Here is a 27555-nt window from a genome sequence, read left to right as displayed (position 1 = left end):
AGTAATTTAAAATTGAAATAGGGATGGGTGTTCTTATGATCCTTAGATCAGTCACCTTGCAAACATTGATTGTATATATCCATTATTGATTGTGAGGACAATTCTATGTAATATGCAATTTATGTTTGAAAGTTTTAACTATTAACCATAAGAATATTAACATGCAATATGCATTTATAGTATAATGAAAATTAGTAGAACCTTAAAACTAATGTTACTCACTTTGAGATATTCATGTCTTCAGAGTAATATTAAGTATTGTACTTACTGATACTGATTTGTTGGAACAAACACACGAGAACCAAGGAGGAAATTTCAACTGTCCTATGACTATGATTGAGTACTCTGTGGATGTGTAAGTGGAAAGAGTTTTGTGATACTCAGACACTAGATTGGGTTGACAGTAACTGCATTCTTATTTTATCTTTCACAGTTCATAGAAATGTTGGTTCGCAACTTGAAAGAAGCTCTGAAGACAGCCGAGTTTGAAAATGCACGCATGATTGTAAGTAGGTTTCATCTTCGATCCCAGCACATTGGCACCCCCATGACAACACGACATTCAGTTCAATCTGATTGATGCTGATCAGTTTTGTGAATTTATGTTTCATTAATGTTAGATTAATTAATTCTGTAGAACACGAAAAACAGTCTGACACATGTTGGTTAGCCTATCTGTTGTTTGTTTGTTTGCCTGGTTCAAACCCCAGTAGACATATAAATGTCATCCACATGTCATCCACATGTCATCCACATATCATCCACATATCATCCACATGTCATCCACTGTCTGTCCACATGTCATCCACTGTCTGTCCACATGTCATCCATTGTCTGTCCACATGTCATCCACTGTCTGTCCATTTGTCATCCACTGTCTGTCCACATGTCATCCACATGTCATCCATTGTCTGTCCACATGTCATCCACATGTCATCCACTGTCTGTCCACATGTCATCCACATGTCATCCATTGTCTGTCCACATGTCATCCACTTGTCATCCACTTGTCATCCACTGTCTGTCCACATGTCATCCACATGTCATCCACTGTCTGTCCACATGTCATCCACATGTCATCCACATGTCTTCCACATGTCATCCACATGTCTTCAACATGTCATCCACTGTCTGTCCACATGTCATCCACTGTCTGTCCACATGTCATCCACTGTCTGTCCACATGTCATCCACATGTCATCCACTGTCTGTCCACATGTCATCCACATGTCATCCATTGTCTGTCCACATGTCATCCACTGTCTGTCCATTTGTCATCCACTGTCTGTCCACATGTCATCCACATGTCATCCGTTGTCTGTCCACATGTCATCCACTTGTCATCCACTGTCTGTCATGTCATCCACATGTCATCCACTTGTCATCCACTGTCTGTCCACATGTCATCCACATGTCATCCATTGTCTGTCCACATGTCATCCACTTGTCATCCACTGTCTGTCCACATGTCATCCACATGTCATCCACTGTCTGTCCACATGTCATCCACATGTCGTCCACTGTCTGTCCACACGTCATCCACATGTCATCCACTGTCTGTCCACATGTCATCCACATGTCTTCCACATGTCATCCACTGTCTGTCAACATGTCATCCACATGTCATCCACTGTCTGTCCACATGTCATCCACATGTCATCCACATGTCATCCACTTGTCATCCACTTGTCATCCACTGTCTGTCCACATGTCATCCACATGTCATCCACATGTCGTCCACATGTCGTCCACATGTCATCCACATATCTGTCCACATGTCATCCACATGTCATCCACTGTCTGTCCACATGTCATCCACATGTCATCCACATGTCTTCCACATGTCATCCACATGTCTTCAACATGTCATCCACTGTCTGTCCACATGTCATCCACATGTCATCCATTGTCTGTCCACATGTCATCCACTGTCTGTCCATTTGTCATCCACTGTCTGTCCACATGTCATCCACATGTCATCCGTTGTCTGTCCACATGTCATCCACTTGTCATCCACTGTCTGTCATGTCATCCACATGTCATCCACTTGTCATCCACTGTCTGTCCACATGTCATCCACATGTCATCCATTGTCTGTCCACATGTCATCCACTTGTCATCCACTGTCTGTCCACATGTCATCCACATGTCATCCACTGTCTGTCCACATGTCATCCACATGTCGTCCACTGTCTGTCCACACGTCATCCACATGTCATCCACTGTCTGTCCACATGTCATCCACATGTCTTCCACATGTCATCCACTGTCTGTCCACATGTCATCCACATGTCATCCACATGTCATCCACTTGTCATCCACTTGTCATCCACTGTCTGTCCACATGTCATCCACATGTCATCCACTGTCTGTCCACATGTCATCCACATGTCGTCCACATGTCATCCACATATCTGTCCACATGTCATCCACATGTCATCCACTGTCTGTCCACATGTCATCCACATGTCATCCACATGTCTTCCACATGTCATCCACATGTCTTCAACATGTCATCCACTGTCTGTCCACATGTCATCCACATGTCATCCACTGTCTGTCCACATGTCATCCACTGTCTGTCCACATGTCATCCACATGTCATCCACTGTCTGTCCACATGTCATCCACATGTCATCCATTGTCTGTCCACATGTCATCCACTGTCTGTCCATTTGTCATCCACTGTCTGTCCACATGTCATCCACATGTCATCCGTTGTCTGTCCACATGTCATCCACTTGTCATCCACTGTCTGTCATGTCATCCACATGTCATCCACTTGTCATCCACTGTCTGTCCACATGTCATCCACATGTCATCCATTGTCTGTCCACATGTCATCCACTTGTCATCCACTGTCTGTCCACATGTCATCCACATGTCGTCCACTGTCTGTCCACACGTCATCCACATGTCATCCACTGTCTGTCCACATGTCATCCACATGTCTTCCACATGTCATCCACTGTCTGTCCACATGTCATCCACATGTCATCCACATATCTGTCCACATGTCATCCACATGTCATCCACTTGTCATCCACTGTCTGTCCACATGTCATCCACATGTCATCCACTGTCTGTCCACATGTCATCCACATGTCGTCCACATGTCATCCACATATCTGTCCACATGTCATCCACATGTCATCCACTGTCTGTCCACATGTCATCCACTGTCTGTCCACATGTCATCCACATGTCGTCCACATGTCATCCACTGTCTGTCCACATGTCATCCACATGTCATCCACATGTCATCCACATGTCATCCACTGTCTGTCCACCAAGGTGCGCTTCCTGTCCGACTTGGTCAACTGCCATGTGCTGGTGTCAGGGTCGCTGCTGCAGATGTTTGACAACTTCATCGAGGTGACTCTTGAGGACAACATACCACAGGTAGTGAACATCAGTTGATTATTACATCCCATTAGTGTATACATACATATGGTAGGTCAACTGTTACATTCCTAGTAAGATGGGAATTGCATAAATATGGTACATAATTATGATAACAAAAAAAAGAATTTGGCCCAAAAATGCTTGAAAAATAATAATAATATGAAATATGAAATGGTAGGCCCCTTTTCTCTTGGATGTCTGAACACAATAAAATTAGGGTGACACAGTATTCTCATGGTGCATACCTCAAGTCGAGCTGTGTCTTTCTGAAGAGATATGCAATACTACAGAGAGTAGTTTCCATGTGTGAAACTTCAGAAATCAGTTACGTTTACAAAGAATATGTATTTGCTGAATAATTGTTCGCCAAATTGTTGCTCTGTTCTTGGTTCTTGATTATATTTGTTTATTTTTACATCCACACTCATCATAATATCTTGATGTGTTTCAGGTTCGATCTGACTGGTATGTGTACTGTGTTCTGACGGCCTTGCCTTGGGTAAGTTGTTCCAGCCCTTGTGTCAAGTGTTCCTATCTCAGTGTATGATTGATTTGTTGAATCAATCACTTATATAATGTTTGAAAATAAGCATGAAAGTCCAGGGGTCCTTGTCATTACCATATTGTTGAATGTCCGAGATTAAGGGGCGACAGACCCCAGGACCATAAGTTCGAACACTGCTTAAATATGTACAGATGTTACTTTGACTGTGAATTAATGTTGTGTTGTAGGTCGGACAGGAACTGCACGAGAAGAAGGAGACTGAGCTCAGTAAGCTCCTGGCCACCGTCGACAACTACATCAGGTACAGACACTGTCCCATTGAGACTTATCTATCCTTTGTGATAAGGGTGGTCGGGTAGCCTAGTGGGTAAAGCGTTTGCTCGTCACACCGAAGGGGCAGGTCACGGCTGGCCCCAGTCATCTAAGGCACCGCAATTCGGGCGTCCCTTGGAAGCTGCATCTTTCATCGTGGGTTTGAATCCCGTTTCTTCCCCATTATGTTTCTAGGTTATTCAGCACCATACCCGTGCTTGTGGGTTTCGCCGAAGTGGTAAATGTCTGAGACCTGCATCACTTCGAGCTTTCCTCCCACATTAAGCTGACACACTGTGATATAACTAGAATACTGTTCAAAGCGGCTCTTAACCCAACTCACTCGTCACGCCGGGTTTGAATCCCCATGTGGGTACAATGTGTGAAGCCAATTTCTGGTGTCCCCCACCATGATATATGCTGGAATATTGCTAAAAGTGGCGTAAAACCAAACTCGCCCACTCACTTTGTGGTAAAGGTCATGCTCTACTTTGTAATGTTAGAATAATATTCTGCCTGTATTTTGAATGTCCCTTGTTATCCCCCACGCAACAAAGTTGGTGGGGGATATAGAAACTGGCTCCGTCCGTCCGTACGTCCGTCCTTCACGTTTTGTTTTCGGAGCATAACTCAGAAACCGTTCAGTATTTTTTCATCAAACTGTGCAGGTCTGTCAAGTACATGCTGAACTGGTGCCTTTTGCTATTTAGAAATTTTAGAAAATTTTATTTTTTACGTTTCCTTTTTTTGACAATTTCCATGACAAGTTCCACCTCGGTTAAAAAAGGTTAGGGTTTGTTTAGATTTCATTATGTCATAAACTACGCAACAGGGGCGGGGGATATAGCCACGTTAGTGGCAAACTCTTGTTCATATTGTGAAGGCCAAACTGAAATAATTTCTCTACTTACCAGAAGTGTTCTCATGTTCATTCAGTCTCTGATATGATGTGTGTGAAGTGTTGGTCATGGACTTCATGTGTTTCTTCCAGCAAACGTCAGCACATCCATGTGCCAGCACTGAGAGTGTGGGCTACCGATGACCCTCACCCACAGGAAGAAGTGAGTCGGCTGTTTCACACACTAGCACTATGTAGCTGTTTCACACACTAGCACCATGTAGCTGTTTCACACAATAGCACTATGTAGCTGTTTCACACACTAGCACCATGTAGCTGTTTCACACAATAGCACTATGTAGCTGTATCACACACTAGACCATGTAGCTGTTTCACACAATAGCACTATGTAGCTGTTTCACACACTAGCACTATGTAGCTGTTTCACACACTAGCACCATGTAGCTGTTTCACACACTAGCACTATGTAGCTGTTTCACACACTAGCACCATGTAGCTGTTTCACACATTAGCACTATGTAGCTGTTTCACACACTAGCACCATGTAGCTGTTTCACACAATAGCACTATGTAGCTGTATCACACACTAGACCATGTAGCTGTTTCACACACTAGCACTATGTAGCTGTTTCACACACTAGCACCATGTAGCTGTTTCACACACTAGACCATGTAGCTGTATCACACACTAGACCATGTAGCTGTTTCACACAATAGCACTATGTAGCTGTTTCACACACTAGCACCATGTAGCTGTTTCACACACTAGCACCATGTAGCTGTTTCACACACTAGCACTATGTAGCTGTTTCACACACTAGCACCATGTAGCTGTTTCACACATTAGCACTATGTAGCTGTTTCACACACTAGCACCATGTAGCTGTTTCACACACTGGCACCATGTAGCTGTTTCACACACTAGCACTATGTAGCTGTTTCACACACTAGCACTATGTAGCTGTTTCACACACTGGCACCATGTAGCTGTTTCACACACTAGACCATGTAGCTGTTTCACACACTATCACTATGTAGCTGTTTCACACACTGTGTAGCTGTTTCACACACTAGCACTATGTAGCTGTTTCACACACTAGCACCATGTAGCTGTTTCACACACTAGCACTATGTAGCTGTTTCACACACTGTGTAGCTGTTTCACACACTAGCACCATGTAGCTGTTTCACACACTAGCACCATGTAGCTGTTTCACACACTAGCACCATGTAGCTGTTTCACACACTAGCACCATGTAGCTGTTTCACACACTAGCACCATGTAGCTGTTTCACACATTAGCACTATGTAGCTGTTTCACACACTAGCACCATGTAGCTGTTTCACACAATAGCACTATGTAGCTGTATCACACACTAGACCATGTAGCTGTTTCACACACTAGCACTATGTAGCTGTTTCACACACTAGCACCATGTAGCTGTTTCACACACTAGACCATGTAGCTGTATCACACACTAGACCATGTAGCTGTTTCACACAATAGCACTATGTAGCTGTTTCACACACTAGCACCATGTAGCTGTTTCACACACTAGCACCATGTAGCTGTTTCACACACTAGCACTATGTAGCTGTTTCACACACTAGCACCATGTAGCTGTTTCACACATTAGCACTATGTAGCTGTTTCACACACTAGACCATGTAGCTGTATCACACACTAGACCATGTAGCTGTTTCACACAATAGCACTATGTAGCTGTTTCACACACTAGCACCATGTAGCTGTTTCACACACTAGCACCATGTAGCTGTTTCACACACTAGCACTATGTAGCTGTTTCACACACTAGCACCATGTAGCTGTTTCACACACTAGCACTATGTAGCTGTTTCACACACTAGCACCATGTAGCTGTTTCACACACTAGCACTATGTAGCTGTTTCACACATTAGCACTATGTAGCTGTTTCACACAATAGCACTATGTAGCTGTTTCACACACTAGCACCATGTAGCTGTTTCACACACTAGCACCATGTAGCTGTTTCACACACTAGCACTATGTAGCTGTTTCACACACTAGCACCATGTAGCTGTTTCACACATTAGCACTATGTAGCTGTTTCACACACTAGCACCATGTAGCTGTTTCACACACTGGCACCATGTAGCTGTTTCACACACTAGCACTATGTAGCTGTTTCACACACTAGCACCATGTAGCTGTTTCACACACTAGCACCATGTAGCTGTTTCACACATTAGCACTATGTAGCTGTTTCACACACTAGCACCATGTAGCTGTTTCACACACTGGCACCATGTAGCTGTTTCACACACTAGCACTATGTAGCTGTTTCACACATTAGCACTATGTAGCTGTTTCACACACTGGCACCATGTAGCTGTTTCACACACTAGCACTATGTAGCTGTTTCACACACTAGCACTATGTAGCTGTTTCACACACTAGCACTATGTAGCTGTTTCACACACTAGCACCATGTAGCTGTTTCACACATTAGCACTATGTAGCTGTTTCACACACTGGCACCATGTAGCTGTTTCACACACTAGCACTATGTAGCTGTTTCACACACTAGCACCATGTAGCTGTTTCACACACTAGCACTATGTAGCTGTTTCACACACTGTGTAGCTGTTTCACACACTATGTAGCTGTTTCACACACTATCACTATGTAGCTGTTTCACACACCAGCACTATGTAGCTGTTTCACACACTATCACCATGTAGCTGTTTCACACACTAGCACTATGTAGCTGTTTCACACACTATCACCATGTAGCTGTTTCACACACTAGCACTATGTAGCTGTTTCACACACTAGCACCATGTAGCTGTTTCACACACTATCACTATGTAGCTGTTTCACACACCAGCACTATGTAGCTGTTTCACACACTAGCACCATGTAGCTGTTTCACACACTAGCACTATGTAGCTGTTTCACACACTATGTAGCTGTTTCACACACTATCACCATGTAGCTGTTTCACACACTAGCACTATGTAGCTGTTTCACACACTAGCACCATGTAGCTGTTTCACACACTATCACTATGTAGCTGTTTCACACACCAGCACTATGTAGCTGTTTCACACACTAGCACCATGTAGCTGTTTCACACACTAGCACTATGTAGCTGTTTCACACACTAGCACCATGTAGCTGTTTCACACACTAGCACTATGTAGCTGTTTCACACACTAGCACTATGTAGCTGTTTCACACACTAGCACTATGTAGCTGTTTCACACACTATCACTATGTAGCTGTTTCACACACCAGCACTATGTAGCTGTTTCACACACTAGCACCATGTAGCTGTTTCACACACTAGCACTATGTAGCTGTTTCACACACTAGCACCATGTAGCTGTTTCACACAATAGCACTATGTAGCTGTTTCACACACTAGCACTATGTAGCTGTTTCACACACTAGCACTATGTAGCTGTTTCACACACTAGCACCATGTAGCTGTTTCACACACTAGCACTATGTAGCTGTTTCACACACTGTGTAGCTGTTTCACACACTATGTAGCTGTTACACACACCAGCACTATGTAGCTGTTTCACACACTAGCACTATGTAGCTGTTTCACACACTAGCACTATGTAGCTGTTTCACACACTAGCACTATGTAGCTGTTTCACACACCAGCACTATGTAGCTGTTTCACACACTAGCACCATGTAGCTGTTTCACACACTAGCACCATGTAGCTGTTTCACACACTAGCACTATGTAGCTGTTTCACACACTGTGTAGCTGTTTCACACACTATGTAGCTGTTACACACACCAGCACTATGTAGCTGTTTCACACACTAGCACTATGTAGCTGTTTCACACACTAGCACTATGTAGCTGTTTCACACACTAGCACTATGTAGCTGTTTCACACACCAGCACTATGTAGCTGTTTCACACACTAGCACCATGTAGCTGTTTCACACACTAGCACTATGTAGCTGTTTCACACACTAGCACTATGTAGCTGTTTCACACACTAGCACCATGTAGCTGTTTCACACACTAGCACTATGTAGCTGTATCACACACACTATGTAGCTGTTTCACACACTAGCACTATGTAGCTGTTTCACACACTAGCACCATGTAGCTGTTTCACACACTAGCACTATGTAGCTGTTTCACACACTGTGTAGCTGTTTCACACACTATGTAGCTGTATCACACACACTATGTAGCTGTTTCACACACTAGCACTATGTAGCTGTTTCACACACTGTGTAGCTGTTTCACACACTGTGTAGCTGTATCACACACACTATGTAGCTGTTTCACACACTGTGTAGCTGTTTCACACACTGTGTAGCTGTTTCACACACTATGTAGCTGTATCACACACACTATGTAGCTGTTTCACACACTAGCACTATGTAGCTGTTTCACACACTGTGTAGCTGTTTCACACACTATGTAGCTGTTTCACACACTAGCACTATGTAGCTGTTTCACACACTGTGTAGCTGTTTCACACACTATGTAGCTGTATCACACACACTATGTAGCTGTTTCACACACTAGCACTATGTAGCTGTTTCACACACTAGCACCATGTAGCTGTTTCACACACTAGCACTATGTAGCTGTTTCACACACTGTGTAGCTGTTTCACACACTATGTAGCTGTTTCACACACTAGCACTATGTAGCTGTTTCACACACTAGCACCATGTAGCTGTTTCACACACTAGCACTATGTAGCTGTTTCACACACTGTGTAGCTGTTTCACACACTATGTAGCTGTTTCACACACTAGCACTATGTAGCTGTTTCACACACTTGTAATATGTAGTTGTTTCACACACGCTAGCACTATGTAGCTGTATCACACACTATGTAGCTGTATCACACAGTAGCACTATGTAGCTGTATCACACAGTAGCACTATGTAGCTGTATCACACAGTAGCACTATGTAGCTGTTTCTCACACTTGTAATATGTAGTTGTTTCACACACGCTAGCACTATGTACAATAGCTGTTTCAAACACTAGCACCATGTAGCTGTTTCACACACTTGTAATATGTAGTTGTTTCACACACGCTAGCACTATGTAGCTGTATCACACACTATGTAGTTGTTTCACACACGCTAGCACTATGTAGCTGTATCACACACTATGTAGCTGTATCACACAGTAGCACTATGTAGCTGTTTCTCACACTTGTAATATGTAGCTGTTTCACACACGCTAGCACTATGTACAATAGCTGTTTCAAACACTAGCACCATGTAGCTGTTTCACACACTTGTAATATGTAGTTGTTTCACACACGCTAGCACTATGTAGCTGTATCACACACTATGTAGTTGTTTCACACACGCTAGCACTATGTAGCTGTATCACACACTATGTAGCTGTATCACACACTAGCACTATGTAGCTGTATCACACACTAGCACTATGTAGCTGTTTCTCACACTTGTAATATGTAGCTGTTTCACACACTAGCACTATGTAGCTGTTTCTCACACTTGTAATATGTAGCTGTTTCACACACCAGCACCATGTAGCTGTTTCACACACTAGCTACGCGTCTGTTGACAGGACTGTGCTGTGCTCAGTGTGCATTAGGGGTGAATTAATACAGCGAGGTCATGATACCATACGTATCACGATACATAGATATGCATATTAACATCAAATAGCATGAAAATTTCTTGACTATAAATATTTCAGAGCAGGTTCAATAGGAAAAGGTAGCTGTAGACACGTTCATTGTGACTATTTGAGTATGGAACTTGAAACTCTAATTACAACACATTTTTGTGAATGACAATACACCAGGGTTCATTAAACGAATAGTGAGTAATGTATTTCAGCAAGTGTATCATCTTGTATCAATACAGAAAAAACGTATCGTGTATTGTATCATCACATGGAACCTCACGATGCACTGATGTATCGGTTCAGCCCTAGTGTGCATGGTGTGTTGATGGTGTCTAATGGCGAATGCCACGGTGTTGCAGTACCTGGACTGTCTGTGGGCACAGATCAAGAATCTGCGCAACAACAAGTGGGTGGAGAAGCAGATCCTGCGCCCCTACCTGGCCTTCGACAGTGTGTTATGTGACGCCCTGCAGCACACTCTCCCCCAGATCATACCCCCCTCTCACAACGAGGAGATCGAGTACCCCCTACCCACCGTCACATTCAGATTGTTTGACTACACAGATGTACCCGAGGTGAGTTTTCTTTGCTACTTAGCTTTTCACATCTTGCCCCACACCCTTACATAGGTGTAGATTTGCAGACACGTTGTTTCACACATCAACAATAAAGAGCGTCCGACTATAGCCTGTAGACTAGTTTTCAACACAAAATAAATACGAAATAATTTTGACAGTTTTTATTTTTCATTAGATATGGCTTCAATGCACAACTTTTTACAAAATGTTCAGTGTGATACTACAGCAAGATATTCGAAATCACATTTCCGTCCATTCTCAAATTGTTCAATTTTCTTGCGGCCCCCTGCTGTACCACCTCCTCATAGCTGCATCACTGTTCAAGTTCAGTTTTCTGAAAGTCTGTGAGTTTGGGTTTGGAGATGATGAAATGGAAGTCGGCAATCTCAAGACTTATTTCCAATGCCTCCCTCGACATGATTCGGTGTACATGGACCAGCAGTGTCCTGGTTCCACAAACTGACTACCTTCCACCCCAAAGTAATGATGTAGTCCACAAAATTTACAATGTCATACCACCAGCATGTCTTGGACATGTGCAGAAAATAATTGACAGCAACTTTTTAAAGTTTTTTAAGTGTTAAGTGACATGTTACACTGTTGACTACTTGTACAGGTGAGCTACAGTGTCGGAAACAGTGTTTTTTATGCTGCTGATGTCTGAGTGTTGTTTCCATGTTTTTGTCAGGGGAGTGTTTTGCCGGGGAGCCATGCCATTGAGAGATACCTGATTGAGGAGCATCTCCACAAGATCATCCACACATACTACATCGAGAGGAAGGACTGGTAATATACACACCCTCCTCCCAGCCTGACAAGTAGGACCATGCGTTCTGTGTCACAACACATGTGGAGGAGAACTTACTGTTGATTGTTCTGCCTTAATGTTCCTTTACATTCTGCACTTTGGTTTGTCATGTTTACAGTTTGTGGTGATAAAGACTTTTATTACGGCATCACTGCACTTAATTATGCAGAGTTGCCTCCCCAGCTCTGCCAGGATCCGATGACGATGGGCTTGAATCCCAGATCTGCTTCTATTATGGTGGATGTTTGCCCACACCCATGGGATCAGTAGTAAATGTCCACGGACTGCATAACATCTCTTCCTACATCATAGGGGGCGGTCGGGTAGCCTAGTGGTTAAAGCATTTGCTTGTCACGCTGACAGCCCGGGTTCGATTCCCAACATGGATACAATGTGTGAAGCACATTTCTGGTGTCCCCTGCCGTGATATTGCTGGAATATTGCTGGAATATTGCTAAAAGCAGTGTAAAACCATACTCACACACTCACTCACTCACTCACTCACTCACTCACTCACTCACTCACTCACTCACTCACTCACTCACTCACTCACTCACTCACTCACTCACTCACTCACTCACTCACTCACTCACTCACTCACTCACTCACTCACTCACTCACTCACTCACTCACTCACTCACTCACTCACTCACTCACTCACTCACTCACTCACTCACTCACTCACTCACTCACTCACTCACTCACTCACTCACTCACTCACTCACTCACTCACTCACTCACTCACTCACTCACTCACTCACTCACTCACTCACTCACTCACTCACTCACTCACTCACTCACTCACTCACTCACTCACTCACTCACTCACTCACTCACTCACTCACTCACTCACTCACTCACTCACTCACTCACTCACTCACTCACTCACTCACTCACTCACTCACTCACTCACTCACTCACTCACTCACTCACTCACTCACTCACTCACTCACTCACTCACTCACTCACTCACTCACTCACTCACTCCTACATCATAGTACATGTCATTGCCTGGAGCTGCTGCATTGCGAATAGTGACCTAACGAGAGGAGCAGTAATCCTCAACTCACTTCATGACTTGAGCACAGTCATTGGTAGGATGAAATAACCAACGCTTCCTCATTGTTTGCAGTGCAGCAACATTGCTGAGTTTCACCAGCAAGAACAAGATCCCCCTTAACTACATGATAGTGGAGGTATGTACAGGAACACTGTGTTACTATACTGTGGTTCAGATAAATCATTTACCTGATGCGAAAAATAAGACAAAATTGGAAAGAATCATTTGTTATCTATTCATAGCCTGATACAGAAACGTAACTGTTTGTTTGTTTGTTAAAAGCATTATCATGATCATTTATATATCATTACAGACCTATAAATAAAGGTCATTAACAATGATGCAAGAAACACAATTTCGTCATCTATCTGGTATCAATAAAAATAATAAATTGTAGAGGTTGTGTCTTTGATCACTGGCACACTGTTTCTACTGACCACATTGTTTATGCCAGTATCTTGACTTCTAGGACTGTCCTTGTGAGTTACAGTATGTCATCTCCCTCCCCACAGGTCGTGTTCAGTCAGCTGTTCCAGCTGCCACGCCCACCCTACATTGAGATCCTGTACGGCTCTCTCTTCATCGAGTTGTGCAAGCTACAGCCAGGCTCCATGCCACAAGTTGTATCCTACACACATGCAGGAGTGGTCAAGGTCACAGCTTTTTTCATTAGTTGTTTGCGAAAAACCTCAAGATAAGCTTCATAGATTATTATCCCCCACCACGAAGTGGAAGGGGGATATGGGAATGGATGCTGTCTGTCCGTCCATCACATTTCGTTCCTGAGAAGAACTAAAAAATCATGAGATATACCTTTATCAAACTTGGCATATAGATAGGTCTAGTGGTGAACTGGTGCCTTTTGATAGTTTGGGATTTTAAATAAATTTTATATTATGAGTTTCCATAGCAACGACTTTGACTTTGACTGAAAATGGTGGTAGTGCTCCTTTCCAGAGCAGATCTTGAAAACCGTACAATAGTTCTTGCCTTGCACACAACCTGACATGTCATATTGGTTGGGGATATGAGTATTTCATGCTTGTTTCCATATGAGGTTGGAAAGTCATTCGGGAGAGCCTGCAGGTCCACTTATATTTTAGGTCAAAAATAGGGTTTGACTGATCTTGATTTTGAACATATTTGCGGCTAGGCTATTTTAGATCCCATTCGATTATGATGATGTGGACTTAATTTTCAAAGAAACCTGTATTTCATTTTGTAACAGAAATAGTGAATGTGTCCAGTATGGAACAGACAAACCAGCATGTTTATGAATATCAATCTCTTTTAGACCCTTGAAGATCTGGGGTAGAATAGGTCTTCAGCAACACATGCTTGCCGTAAAAGGCGACTATACTTGTCGTAAGAGGCAACTAATGGGATCGGGTGGTCAGACTCGCTGACTTGGTTGGTGCACGTCATTGTATCCCAATTGCCTGGATCGTTGCTCATGATGTCAATCACTGAATTGTCTGGTCCAGGCTCGATTATTTACAGACCGCCATCATATAGCTGGAATATTGTTGAGTGCAGCGTTTAACAACAATAATCAATCAATCAATCAATCTCTTTTAATAAAGAGCCATAGCACAGATGAAATATAATGGTCCACCCTCAGAAGTCCTGTCTGTGATGGGGGACTTGGCCACAATGGCTGATGCTTGTTCTTCATGTCTCACCATTGATCTCAGGATCTTCACGTTCATACCTGTACCTGTACCTTAACAGTATACCAGCTTGCCCAGGCGACAGAAATGTTGTTCGAAAGAATTGATGAAATGCATACTGCCTGCATAGACAGGTAAGGAACTAGCTTTGTGTGTGTCCATCATCTTGAATTGGTTTTGGCAAAAAGTCATGAGGTATTGATTTCTTGAACCAGAGACCCCTGAAGATCTGAATTAGAATTAGTCTTCAAGTCTTTTGGCTTGACGTAAAAGGCGACTATGCTTGACGTAAAGGCGACTATGCTTGTCATAAGAGGCGACTATGCTTGTCGTAAGAGGCGACTATGCTTGACGTAAAAGGCGACTATGCTTGTCGTAAGAGGCGACTATGCTTGTCGTAAGAGGCGACTATGCTTGTCGTAAGAGGCCACTATGCTTGTCGTAAGAGGCGACTATGCTTGACGTAAAAGGCGACTATGCTTGTCGTAAGAGGCGACTATGCTTGTCGTAAGAGGCGACTATGCTTGTCATAAGAGGCGACTATGCTTGTCGTAAGAGGCGACTATGCTTGTCGTAAGAGGCGACTATGCTTGTCGTAAGAGGCGACTATGCTTGTCACGCCGAAGACCCGGGTTCGATTCCCGACATGGGTACAATGTGTGAAGCCCATTTCTGGTGTCCCCCGCTGTGATATTACTGGAATATTGCTAAAAGCGGCGTAAAACCAAACTCACTCACTCACTCACTCTTTTCCAGACTCGATTATTTACAGACTGACGTTATATAGCTGGAATATTGCTGTGTGGCGTTAAACAACAAACAAACAAACAAATCTTGAACCAGACTTAAAATTCTGGTAGAGCAGTTTTAAATGTGTTTGTGTTTGTCTAATGTCACCAAAGTTTACTTGTTATTGATTAATAATATGGGTTTCAACTTGTCCTTCAGATTTACGAGTTGGTTTTCGTACCACTTGAGTAATTTCCAGTTCCGGTGGAGCTGGGACGACTGGGCCACATGTAAAGACCTTGACCTTGAGAGACCCAAACCTAAGTTCATCCGAGAAGTCTTCCTGCGTTGTCTCAGGTACAGTATCTCTTCACTACACTACAGTCAATGCAAGATTAGGTCAAATACATTTAAATGTTCCTTGTTTATGCTTATGTTTTGGAAATTGCTGCCCAAAGTCATTTCTTAATGTTTCATGCATTATTGTTATGTATTGTGTTTTCATTAGATTGTCTTTATTAATGTCCCATAAAAATATCATGGTCTACTGTTATCAATTAGTGGATTCTCATCCACTTTTCTGAAAATTGAGCTGCTGTGAAGATCCGGTTGAGAATTGGTCTTCAGTAACTAGTGCTTGTTGTGTAGTGGGGCCTAATCATGCTAATGAGATCGGCTAGGTTGGGCTTACTGACTTGGTTGATGCGGAGGATGCGAGGTGGGAAGCATCTCATTTTGTATATTGTATTTTTCTTAACAAACGTTACTGTTCTACATGTTCAAGATGTGTGTGTACATTAACTGTCGACAGATGTGATTCACACAAAACGTGAATATTTAGTATGGTTACGTATATAGTGTATTTGATCAAATGTGAATATTTGGTATGTTTACGTGTGTGGTGTATTTGATCAAATGTGAATATTTAGTATGTTTACATACATAGTGTATTTGATGTGATGAGACATGAATGTTTAGTGTGTTCACGTACTTCGTGTATTTTGATGAAGTAGACAGGGACATAGATAGCTATTGTCTGCATACTTGGGAACAATGATGCAAGGCAGGTATTTAGTGGCATGGTCAGCAGGGATGAAAATCTAATAATGAATGTATTATGGCCTTAAGATAAAGTGTTTCACATAAATATCTGAACCAGGCAGTCCGACACAGGTGTGTTCATGTTGCAGGCTATCCTACCACCAGCGGCTGGTGGACGTTGTGCCCGAGACCTTCGCTAATCTCATCCCCATTAAGCCGCAGCCATTCTTCAAGTACGAGCAAGCCGGAGCAGGTACGGTGTTGTTGGTAACATGTTACCTGATACATTACTTTGGTCATGGATTATAATAGCTGATTCTGGGTTAGAATTGAAACCTATGCTGGTTACGAGAGGCGAGACCGCTCATGGTCTATCGGTAGTGTCAGCCCAGTTTAGATCCCCAGACGCCCATGAAAAAGATGGTACTTGTTGTTACCATGCCTGGTGCTCGGCATTAGAGGGCTAATACAAGGACTGGTCGGCTGGAGTGTACTGTGTCAGTGTGGGGTATTCATGTTGAAGGGCAGGTAAAGTGAAAAAATTACCGCGTTTTGGGGTGAATATCAATTTCCCAGATATATTAGGTAGTTTCCGAGGTCATTATATTCATAGACAGTATTGAAATATCCAAGTAAACGTGCTGAAATCTTATGCTCCATAATCACTTTCCAAAACAAACTTATTTGAGGGCATGGCCTAAAGCTACCAATGTTTTCATTGGCTGATATGTTTGCCGTGTTTATCTAGGTTGTGATACATAAACTGCTATTTCTGTTAATCATATAATCCATGCATTGTTGAATGTGAGAACCTATCTTGACATTGTGAATAATTAAAATAAGAATGAACAATCAGTAATTACAAACATCCCGCTTGGGTAATAAAACACCAGCTGCACTCGGCCCTATTCCACACAAGAAATTCCTGTAAGGGATAAATCCCCTGAGTAAACAACTGAAGGCATCTTAGTGTTGTTACTAAGGTGACATCAGTTGTAGAGACGGAAATCAAATGGATGAGCGGCATAATGTATTAAAACATCCGAGGCAGACTGTGCGTCGGCCTGAACATCATAATTGTTGAAAACTGTGCTGCGAGTCAAACAGATTTGATCATGTACCAAAAGTATGATTTACGATGTAGTTGAAATATCGCTCAGAACAACAAGGAAGCCAACAAATAAAGACTTCATGACATGACATGACATGACAGACATACTGATGACCTGACCTGACCTGACCTGACCTGACCTGACCTGACCTGACCTGTGCCCCGCAGTCGTAATGAGCTTATTGTTCTTCTCTCCAGGGTCCCTGCCTGGGACAACGGAGGCACACGCCCTCATGGCAGCCATCAAGTCCAAGTGTCTGCCAGACGAGGCGGCACAGGTCCTCAAAGACCTGCCCAACCCTCTGGCTGATGACGACAGAGTGGGTGAGTAGTCTACATCTTAACAGAAGCTTATGGTCGAATGCCAGTCAGATCTCTTATGACATAGTTGACCATTTTGGACTGCCAAGATCTCTAGTATGACAGTATTGAACAATGCCATGAGGCTGGCAGGAATCGTTCTTGGAATACATCTAGATGCAGGTATGACATGCTACATGCAGGAAACAACAGAATATATAAGAAACTATTGAGATATCTTATAGTGAAACAATACAGGAATGTGATCAAAGTCTGTGAGAGAAGAAACACGTGCAGCATAGACAATATAAAGTCATGACATCTAAAATTGAACATTCTTTCAGCACCTGCCTTGGGGGCTCAGTGGGAATACAGTGGGTTACAAAACTTAAAGCGATATGCGAGGATGCAGCTTCGAATCCCGTCATCCGTAATGAAATAGTTTCAAAGTCAAAATTCCATCTGCTACACAAGTCATTAGGGCTTACTTCCAAAAAGTAAAACCTCATACCAGGTCTTACTTGGAAAAAGTAAAACCTCACACCATGGATGAGGTTAAGTGTAACTCCCAAGAGGTTATATGGAGATAGAGAGATATCTACAATGCAGTAGGCCAAAGTGGCAGTAGGTTCACAATTGGGCTTCCCTGATCACTCTCTGTTATGGTTGAGATCATTCCAGTCTGTGATAAGACTGATACATGGGTATGTAGCCTGCATGTTGAACGGCAGCTTGATGTTACAGATGAGCCACCTTATCATCCGCTGAAGATCGATGTGTTTGTGTCAACCCTGCTCTACTTGGGAAGCAAGTCATTTAGTCATTCTTTCGCAGCACTCGCCAAGTGAGTACATGCTAGTGTGGAGCATAGTCAGTCTGCTTGCCTGCACTTGTTTCTTTGCATCGTATTCGGTAGAATGTGTGTTTTATGGACATTTATTAGCGGACCTTACTAAACTGAACAGAATTGTATTAGTTTCTATCTTCAGACTTGTGTCTCAAACAAGGGTGTGTCATTAAATGTCCCTAGATAATATCAAGGTTACGTGATGCAACTTTTGGATGTATCTGCAGCTTCATGTTCGAGTAATATTCGTGCATACGTGCATCTGTTGTCCTCGGAGTTTGTAAAAGTATTAAATGTCTCAGTATCCCAATCAATAGTTGAAACGTACTTTAACATTGATATAAAGATAGACTTTGTCAACGAATATTACTTGATAGTCACAGTGCAGTGATGTAAATAACTATTTGATTGCTTCAGCTGTTCTGCATTTCTTCTGTAGCACTTTTTAGATATGTTATTGTAACAGAATTTTCGAGTTAGGTGTGGATGATCAACATCTTCATTACCTTATGTATACTTGTAGTGACGTTTTGATGCTGATTCTAACACTGTCTTCACTTGCTGACTGTTATCATTAATCATCTTAGTGCCATGCCGAAGCTGGATATCGGTGTCTGTGTCATAGAATATCATTGATTCATTCACTTTTTGTATGCCATGCTCTTTAGATTTCACCCCTACCTGAAGTCCTTGGGAGAAACCGAAGAGGCCCAGATTTGCATTCTGAAGAGTCTGTACGAGGTGTTTAAGACTCACCAACAGGTAAGTCCTTGGGGGGGAAACTGAAGAGGCCCAGATTTGCATTCTGAAGAGTCTGTATGAGGTGTTTAAGACTCACCAACAGGTAAGTCCTTGGGGGGAACTGAAGAGGCCCAGATTTGCATTCTGAAGAGTCTGTATGAGGTGTTTAAGACTCACCAACAGGTAAGTCCTTGGGGGGAACTGAAGAGGCCCAGATTTGCATTCTGAAGAGTCTGTATGAGGTGTTTAAGACTCACCAACAGGTAAGTCCTTGGGGGGGAAACTGAAGAGGCCCAGATTTGCATTCTGAAGAGTCTGTATGAGGTGTTTAAGACTCACCAACAGGTAAGTCCTTGGGGGGGAAACTGAAGGGGCCCAGATTTGCATCCTGAAGAGTCTGTACGAGGTGTTTAAGACTCACCAACAGGTAAGTCCTTTGGGGGAACTGAAGAGGCCCAGATTTGCATCCTGAAGACTCTGTATGTATGAGTTGTTTAAGTTAACACTTTGGTGTAACCCACAACATAGGTATGGTGCTGACAAACCTAGAAACAAAATCAGAACAAATCAGAGATTCAAACCATAGATCATAGGTTTCTGGCATGCCTAAGGGAGGCAACTCTGCACAGTGTATTCCATGTCCCCTTCATGTTAAGAAGTTATATTAATTCAAGGACTGACTTTTGGTCCAGGAAGTAAAATTATTTAACTGATCTAATATTTGAGATCTTCTAGGATTATGTTAATGTGTTGCAAATTGAAACACATAAGTTACTCCAGAAATCGGTTGCAGCACAACTAATCAGTAAATAATACTGAAAGCCCCAGTTTTAGGTTCACAATTAAAACAAGCAGTGGTTCACATGAGTGGCAGCAGTGGCAATACGTAACAGGCCCTAGCATTGATGTGAGTGCACTCACAAATGTTCAGCTTTCAGTCACTGTCCAATTGACTTGAGTCAGGCCTGTCACCATTCTTGAATCCAGAGTAGTGTTGAAAGCTGGCAAAAATTTGGTGTTTTCAGTAGGTATCCAATCCCCATTTGGCAAGAAGATAAGGCACAAGTCAGATTGAAAAAGGCATCGAATCACCCTCTTACCGCTCCATATGGGTACAGCCAGTCTTCTAGAAACAGTCCTATCCTGAAACTTCTGAAATCGTCATGTATACAAGGGCAATAACTCTAATTACTCACTGCCACCAATAGCACTCAATATTCTACCAGCACTTCAATCATTTGCTGTCACTGACAATGACTACAAATATTTACCACTGTCTGTACTGCCACATCACGTGTGCCTCCCTTTCTTCAGATTTTGGTGGTGCTTGTGGACAAGCTGGTGAGGACGCAGGTCGTGGAGTGCTCCTCCGTGGCCAACTGGCTTTTCTCAAATGAGATGCTCCCTGACTTCACCTGGTGAGTAGACATAACTACTTCAAGAGTATTCTGTTTCCATAGCAACAACAATTTGGGGGATGGAACTATCGACTTAAAGTTTGGGCATTACAGATTCCATATTCAAGATGACAAAGACGGAATCATTTCTGTACATCATTTATGTGCGTGTAGGCTTACTAGCCATTTCCCTTTGAAAGCATACATAAAGGTTGTTTGTTTAAATGGCTGCAGGTATGTATTTAAGAATTGAATCCTTGTGAGAGTGAGTGAGTATGGTTTTACGACGCTTTTAGCAATATTCCAGCAATATCATGGCAGGGGACACCAGAAATGGGTATCACACATTGTGCACATGTGGGGAATTGAACCCAGGTCTTCAGTGTGACGAGCGAATGCTTTAACCCCACCGCCCAAATCCTTTTGAGAAGTTCAATCACAGTTGTCAAAATGAAGGGGGCCTTGGTTCCTTGATGTCTGCTCCTGTAGTAGTTGTATCTTTCATCATTATGGTTATGACAAGGACACTTGTATGCTGACTATGCAACACTGCTATCATTAAGGTACTTGACAGTATAGCTGACTATCTCCTGGTATCTGGTGATACAATTTCTATCATGATATCGACTAATGATACTACTGGTATCATGATACACCACATCAAACAGTAAGAAATGATGAAATCAGTAAAAACAGATCTAAAACCTCTTTCTTTTCATTTTTTTTTATTGTTATCTCAAAACCTTTTAAGAAAACAGCAAGAACCATACAGTTTTAAATGAAGGGATGGTTATTAAATGTAACGGTTAGTCGGCACGTCCTCATCTACCATGTTCTTGTGTTCTGCCATGCTTACAGGGGGCGCTATGCTACTTCTGACTCTATGGGAGGTAACTCCATCAGCTCCTGTTTATAGCCTGTCGTGATCTCACAAACTGACGATTCAAGTATTGATGATATCGTAGGCACTTGGCAGTGAGATAGCCTACACCACTCAGCTGCACTACTCATAATCATGTTAACTTTCTTCATTCTGTGTAGACCTGTAGAAGATCCGAGGTAGAATAGGTCTTCAGCAACCCATGCTTGCCGTAAAAGGCGACTATGCTTGTCGTAAGAGGCGGCTAACGGGATCGGGTGGTCAGGTTGGCTGTCTTGGTTGATGCACGTCATCATATCCCAATTGCCTGGATCGTTGCTCATGATATCAATCACTGGAATGTCTGGTCCAGGCTTGATTATTTACAGGCCGCTGTCATATAGCTCAATAATTGATGAGTGCGGCGTTAAACAACAAACAAACAAACAAATGATTCTGTGGATAGGCTGGTGGGGTAGCATAGTCTTTCTACCATGTGCCTGTATGGTTTGTCGAGACTGGCTTTCTTATTGAGATGCATAGTCCCTGTGTCATTTGCTTCTTGATAGTAACATGGTATGTGAAGTTTGAATGTGCTTTTGATCCTGCAGTTTCTTTGTATGGGAGATAATGCATGGCACAATCCACAAGATGAGCAACCAGGTGGGAAAGTTACAACGCAAAGTAGAGGACGCCAAGGATAAGCTGGAGGCGGCACAGCGGAGGCTAGCAGATGGCCTTGAGCTTGACCCCATCGAGGACGAAGATGTGCCAACACTAGAGCAGATTGACAGGATGGAGGAGAAGCTGGAGGCAACACAGAACCAGCAGAAGAGACTGTTCCTCATCATCTTCCAGGTAAGTCCAGTCTCAGTCCCATCCCATCCTTTCCGATGATTTGGTACCGCTCTCCAGCTGTACGCGAACACTTCGTAGGAATATCCAATCAGGCTTCAGCTTATTTAACCATTCAGCCTTGAAAAGCTTCATTGGCAGTTTTGCCGTGTTTGGTTCAGCAGAAATGAAACCATAGCTAATAGCTAAAACTTTACTTGTCTGAGATTGGAAGATTATACTGAAAGGTATCAAATTATTTTCTCTTTTTGGAACTGCCTGTTTACGTGTTTCTTCAAGATACAGAGGTCAGATATGCTTCTTAAAATGGTTGTTCGCTAAAGAATTTGGAAGCCTTCTCGCTGATTGGCTGATTGGAAAATTAACCTTCCATGTCAGATTTTTATGGAGAGATGTATCAAATAAAAAAAAGATTTGATGTTCTTGATATTGCAACGGGTCTGTGACTGCCAGCTGACAAACAGTTGTATATAGCTGTTAGGGGAATAAGATACAGGTGTGAGTGAGCGTTAATTGGTCAGGAGAGGGTTGTGGCTGCCGACTGACAAGCATTTGGTGCTTGATTAATACGTTCAGCGTTTTGAACAAAAAATGGTTTCATATTATAGCTGGAATCATCATTGGGGGAAGTTTTAGTAAAGATGAACCTTGGGTTCATGGCTGCAGGCTGAAAACTGGTTGTATTGTTGTTAGGAGTTTATTTGATGAGAAGGGTCCGTAGCAATGAAAAAGGCATCCTCTCTTATCCAAGTGTAGCATATCTCCATTCTATTGTGACCCTGGACCATAATTTTATTTGGAGAGAAATCTGTTGGATGATTCTGAGAGAGATGGGGATGTCATGTGATCTTCCAATAAGGCAAAGTAGGGATTGGGTTCAGGGAATATAATGTTTTAGAATGAAAGTATATAAAGGTTTCCAACCTTGAGAAATGTTTTGTTCATTTCTGATAACTGTTGTTTTACAGTTACTAGGATGTTTTAATGAATATATGTCATAGTGTCAAACATTCTTGTATTCTTGAAACCTGACAACCATTTCAGCGTTTCATCATCCTACTGACGGAGCACCTGGCGCGCTGTGAAGGCGCCGGTATTGACTACAACACTCCTTGGTACAAGTGGGTCATCGAGAGACTCCAGCAGATATTCCTCCAGGTAGTAGCAGTTCCTTGCTTCAGCATTCTTTCGGCAATTCTCAATTATCATTGCTTGCTTAATAAGCTGCAGTGGGTGCTGTGATGATATATTCATTAGGGCTGTTACAATTCACTCATGTATTCAGTGAATCGAAATGTATCCATTCATGAATTGAATTTGTTATTCGTGGCCACTACAATCAAATATTTATGAATATGCAAGCTTGTGCATTTACATAAAAATATCTATAAGAACATATTATATGCATAGATTTCTTCGAAAGCCAACACTTATACTATTTTATTTGTCAGTATTGTGGTCATTGTCGTATTTGAGCAGATACTAGTACCTGGATAAGTGCAGTATATAAATGTATAATATATTAATAATTAACAAACCATGTCAAATAATTTATGTTGTTATAGCTTCACTGAATATAACAAATAATACACTGCTGACTTGAAACTGTATTCGGGAATTAATATTCGTATTTGTTACCCTATATTCATGATACAAATCATATTCGCCTCGTAGTGTATTCGTTGCAGCCCTAATATTCATTCAGCACAGTGGGACAGCAAAGTGATTGGGTGTGGTTTTACGCTACTTTTAGCCATATTCCAGCAATATTACGGCAGGGGACACCACAAATGGGCTTCACACATTGTTGCCCATGGCTTAATAATGAGCAGTCCTGGAATGTGTGACTTATATTCCAATATGAATTTCCTTCTTGTTTCAGCATCACAAGTTGGTCTACAAGTACATCAGTACACTCGAGACGCTTCTCTTCACAGCCGACATTGACATTCACATCCTGGAAATATTTCAACAGTTCTGTGCTCTTCGATCATAAGGCCCAGCATCAGTCGAAGTGTGAGGTGTCCGCCATCCCAGCAGCGTGTCTGCCATGTTTCATGGAATCATCTCACATGGTGTCAGAAATCCTGACACTTGAAGAGCTCCGAACATTTAAGATACACACGCCGTGGAATAAATTCTTCAACAGATCATGGCTTTGGAATTCCCGCTCATCTTGAAAATTGTACAGTGTACTTGGTGGAGGAGTACCGGTAGTAGGCTCCTACACATCATATATGTTGGGAGTGGGACTGTGGAGGAGGGTCTTGGCGTGGACTTTCATACTGTAGAATAAACGGCATGCACTGTGATCTCATAGATTGTGTGGCTAACAATCAGTTCAAGTCAGTGGGGTATGAGCTAGGATTGTGGTAATGTTTCCGGTTGTCAGTTGGCTGGATAGTGTTAACAATATTGTAACTTTGGTTACTGATGAGGGGGTTTTGGTCATTCATTCTGAATCTGTTACAGAACACTTCTCAAATAGGTCTACTCAAGTCATGGTTTGCATCTAGTCTCTCCAGTTTGCTTTATTTTCGTGAACATGATATTGGCACAGGACCAGTGTAATATTTATGTGCCACTTACTGAATAAACAAGACGTGACTATAAAAAAATGTGATATGTGTTGTGAAGTGATTCGTTTTAAAGGTCTGAACATGAAAACAACTGACATTTAACTTTGCAATTCTTGAAAGATTTTGAAATGAAATACTGTTTTGATATTTGTTAACTCTTTGCTTTTGACAGAACTTGGCCTCCAAATTATTTATGCTTTTGGAGAATGTTTAAGCTATTTTTGCTGCTGTAAATGAAAAGTTTGAGCTCGGTGTTAACACAGGCCTACATCTCGTGAGGTAGGGCGAGATTCAACACAAGCCTTAAAACCAAAATGTCAGCACCTCCCTCATAAGGAACTGGAAAAACCTGCTTAGTTACCAGAGCCAGTCCTCTGATTGGTGCAACTCTACAGTAGTGGTCACTATAGCCCCTTCTATGGAACCACGATAGGGAAACAGAAAACTGGTTATTCATAGATACTGGCATCTGTTTCTGAGAATATTCAAGGTCAGTTGTTTTCTGATGGGGATTTATGATCATACTTCAAAGGTACAAATAGCCTGTGCAGCCAAGCTCTACAAGTTAAAAACATCCAGAATGTATATTTATTGTTCATTATAGTCAACTGAAATAATTTGTTAATGTTGACATAATGTGGAATGTGTCATAAGTTTCAATACATTGGTCTACTAGATCATGACTTTCTATGACAAAATTATCTGATGAAAAACTCATCATATCTTGTGGCCTAACCTTGATCTTCAGTCTGGAATATTCTGTTTCAACATTGCCATCATCATGTACATATTCAGATTTGTCTGCAAGACGTCATCATTTCTTCCACCTGAGCTTCATCAGTAGAATTGGATCACTAACATTGCCTTGATCGTCTGTATTTGATTATTTTATGCTGTGTAAGCACTTTGGTTTCGTGTCCACTTTGTGTTTTTTATGAATGCTGTTGAATGTTTCATGTTAGAATTGAGGAAATGGACTCTTATTGTGTTTAATTCTTATATTTTAGTTTGTTGCCTGATGTAAGTAAATCTTTTAATAGTCTACTGCTACAAGAATCATGTTGAGACCGAGAGATGAAACATCCTGTAAATAAAGATAATGCCATTATACGATGTACTGTGCTCTTGTTGTGTTTCTGGTCAGCAGGAGAGCATGTATGTTACTTGACTGTGAGGTGACAGAAAGAGGTTTGTTTGTTGTGTAACACCGCACTCAGCAATATTACATCTATATGACGGTGGTCGGTAAATAATCGAGTCTGGACCAGACGATCCAGTGATTGACATCGTGAGTATCAATCTATGCAATTGGGATCGATGACATGCATCAACCAAGTCAGTGAGCCTGTTGGTTGCCTCTTACAACAAGCATAGTCGCCATTTACGGCAAGCATGGGTTTCTGAAAACCTATTCTACGCTGGATCTTCATGGGTCATCAGAAAGAGGTAGTTAACCCAATTGGAACTAGTGTCTTGCACATGACATATCATAATCTGGAAAAAGTAAAGTACTGCTTACTTCAAGTTTCCTTTTAAGAAAAAAATATCCTGTATTAATTTTCTGAATTAAAAAACCCATTAAACTCACTCCTATTGAAATATAGATCGCCAACATCTTTTATTGAATGCCATGGGTTTTTTTCTGTATCATGGCAATAGCTATTAAATCGCTCTATGTAAATGAGGAGGCTTTAATGTCTGAATTACAGCTGCCACGGATATCATGTACCGGTACCTATCATATAATGGGTAGGTTTCTCGGCAGGATAAAGCCAACGGATAAAAACGATATCCGTTGGGGTCATATGCGGATAGAGATGCAAATATCAAAGGTCAAGTAGGGACTACTTTAACTGTTTATAATTAACCATCGGGAATCTGGATAAACTACAGAGATAATTACTTTCATTATCAAAAGAACAGTCTAATATACTGAAAATCAGTGTCTAAATGTGACATTGCTAAGACATTTTATAAGTTTTTGCAACTTTGGAGATAAAAATTTCGACACAATTTTGCGAGGCCTAGACAAGCGGCATCAGTAGCCATATCTGTGCTTGTAGACCTCTGCGGCTTGAACCTTTCTACACAAATTAAAATACTAGTAGTTTGATTTGGCCGAAATATGTTTGAATTGTTACCTTGTTTCATTTTGTCACTGTGTGTACATCTGACTACACTTCTTAACGTTATGACAGGACAGACGAACGTCAACAACGTCTGACCGTGACATCTCATAGACTAGGATTAGAGTAGCTC

The 27555-nt window shown here is 42.0% G+C and overlaps 1 protein-coding gene across 1 annotated transcript in view; it reads left to right on the top strand.

Moving 5' to 3' along the window:
• LOC124134203 (nuclear cap-binding protein subunit 1-like) overlaps positions 1-26409 on the top strand; it is a 38005-nt gene extending 11596 nt beyond the window's left edge. The window contains exons 5-23 of the mRNA XM_046498921.2: positions 434-505; positions 3295-3402; positions 3857-3904; positions 4138-4211; positions 5214-5283; positions 11081-11296; positions 11988-12085; positions 13240-13303; positions 13680-13790; positions 14907-14971; positions 15786-15923; positions 16757-16860; positions 17917-18042; positions 18763-18862; positions 19534-19627; positions 20921-21024; positions 22474-22720; positions 23762-23875; positions 24600-26409. Of these exons, the coding sequence (XP_046354877.1) occupies positions 434-505; positions 3295-3402; positions 3857-3904; positions 4138-4211; positions 5214-5283; positions 11081-11296; positions 11988-12085; positions 13240-13303; positions 13680-13790; positions 14907-14971; positions 15786-15923; positions 16757-16860; positions 17917-18042; positions 18763-18862; positions 19534-19627; positions 20921-21024; positions 22474-22720; positions 23762-23875; positions 24600-24713 (2067 nt within the window). The 3' untranslated portion in view covers positions 24714-26409. The remainder of the gene's footprint in view (positions 1-433; positions 506-3294; positions 3403-3856; positions 3905-4137; positions 4212-5213; positions 5284-11080; positions 11297-11987; positions 12086-13239; positions 13304-13679; positions 13791-14906; positions 14972-15785; positions 15924-16756; positions 16861-17916; positions 18043-18762; positions 18863-19533; positions 19628-20920; positions 21025-22473; positions 22721-23761; positions 23876-24599) is intronic.
• The last annotated feature ends 1146 nt before the right edge of the window (positions 26410-27555 follow it).

This window comes from Haliotis rufescens, unplaced genomic scaffold (genome assembly GCF_023055435.1).
Source record: "Haliotis rufescens isolate VD_foot unplaced genomic scaffold, xgHalRufe1.0.p SCAF_1, whole genome shotgun sequence".
NCBI classification, from domain to species: Eukaryota; Metazoa; Mollusca; class Gastropoda; order Lepetellida; family Haliotidae; genus Haliotis; species Haliotis rufescens.
Note: the sequence above shows the minus strand (reverse complement) of the source record. Positions and strands in the feature narration are given on the sequence as shown.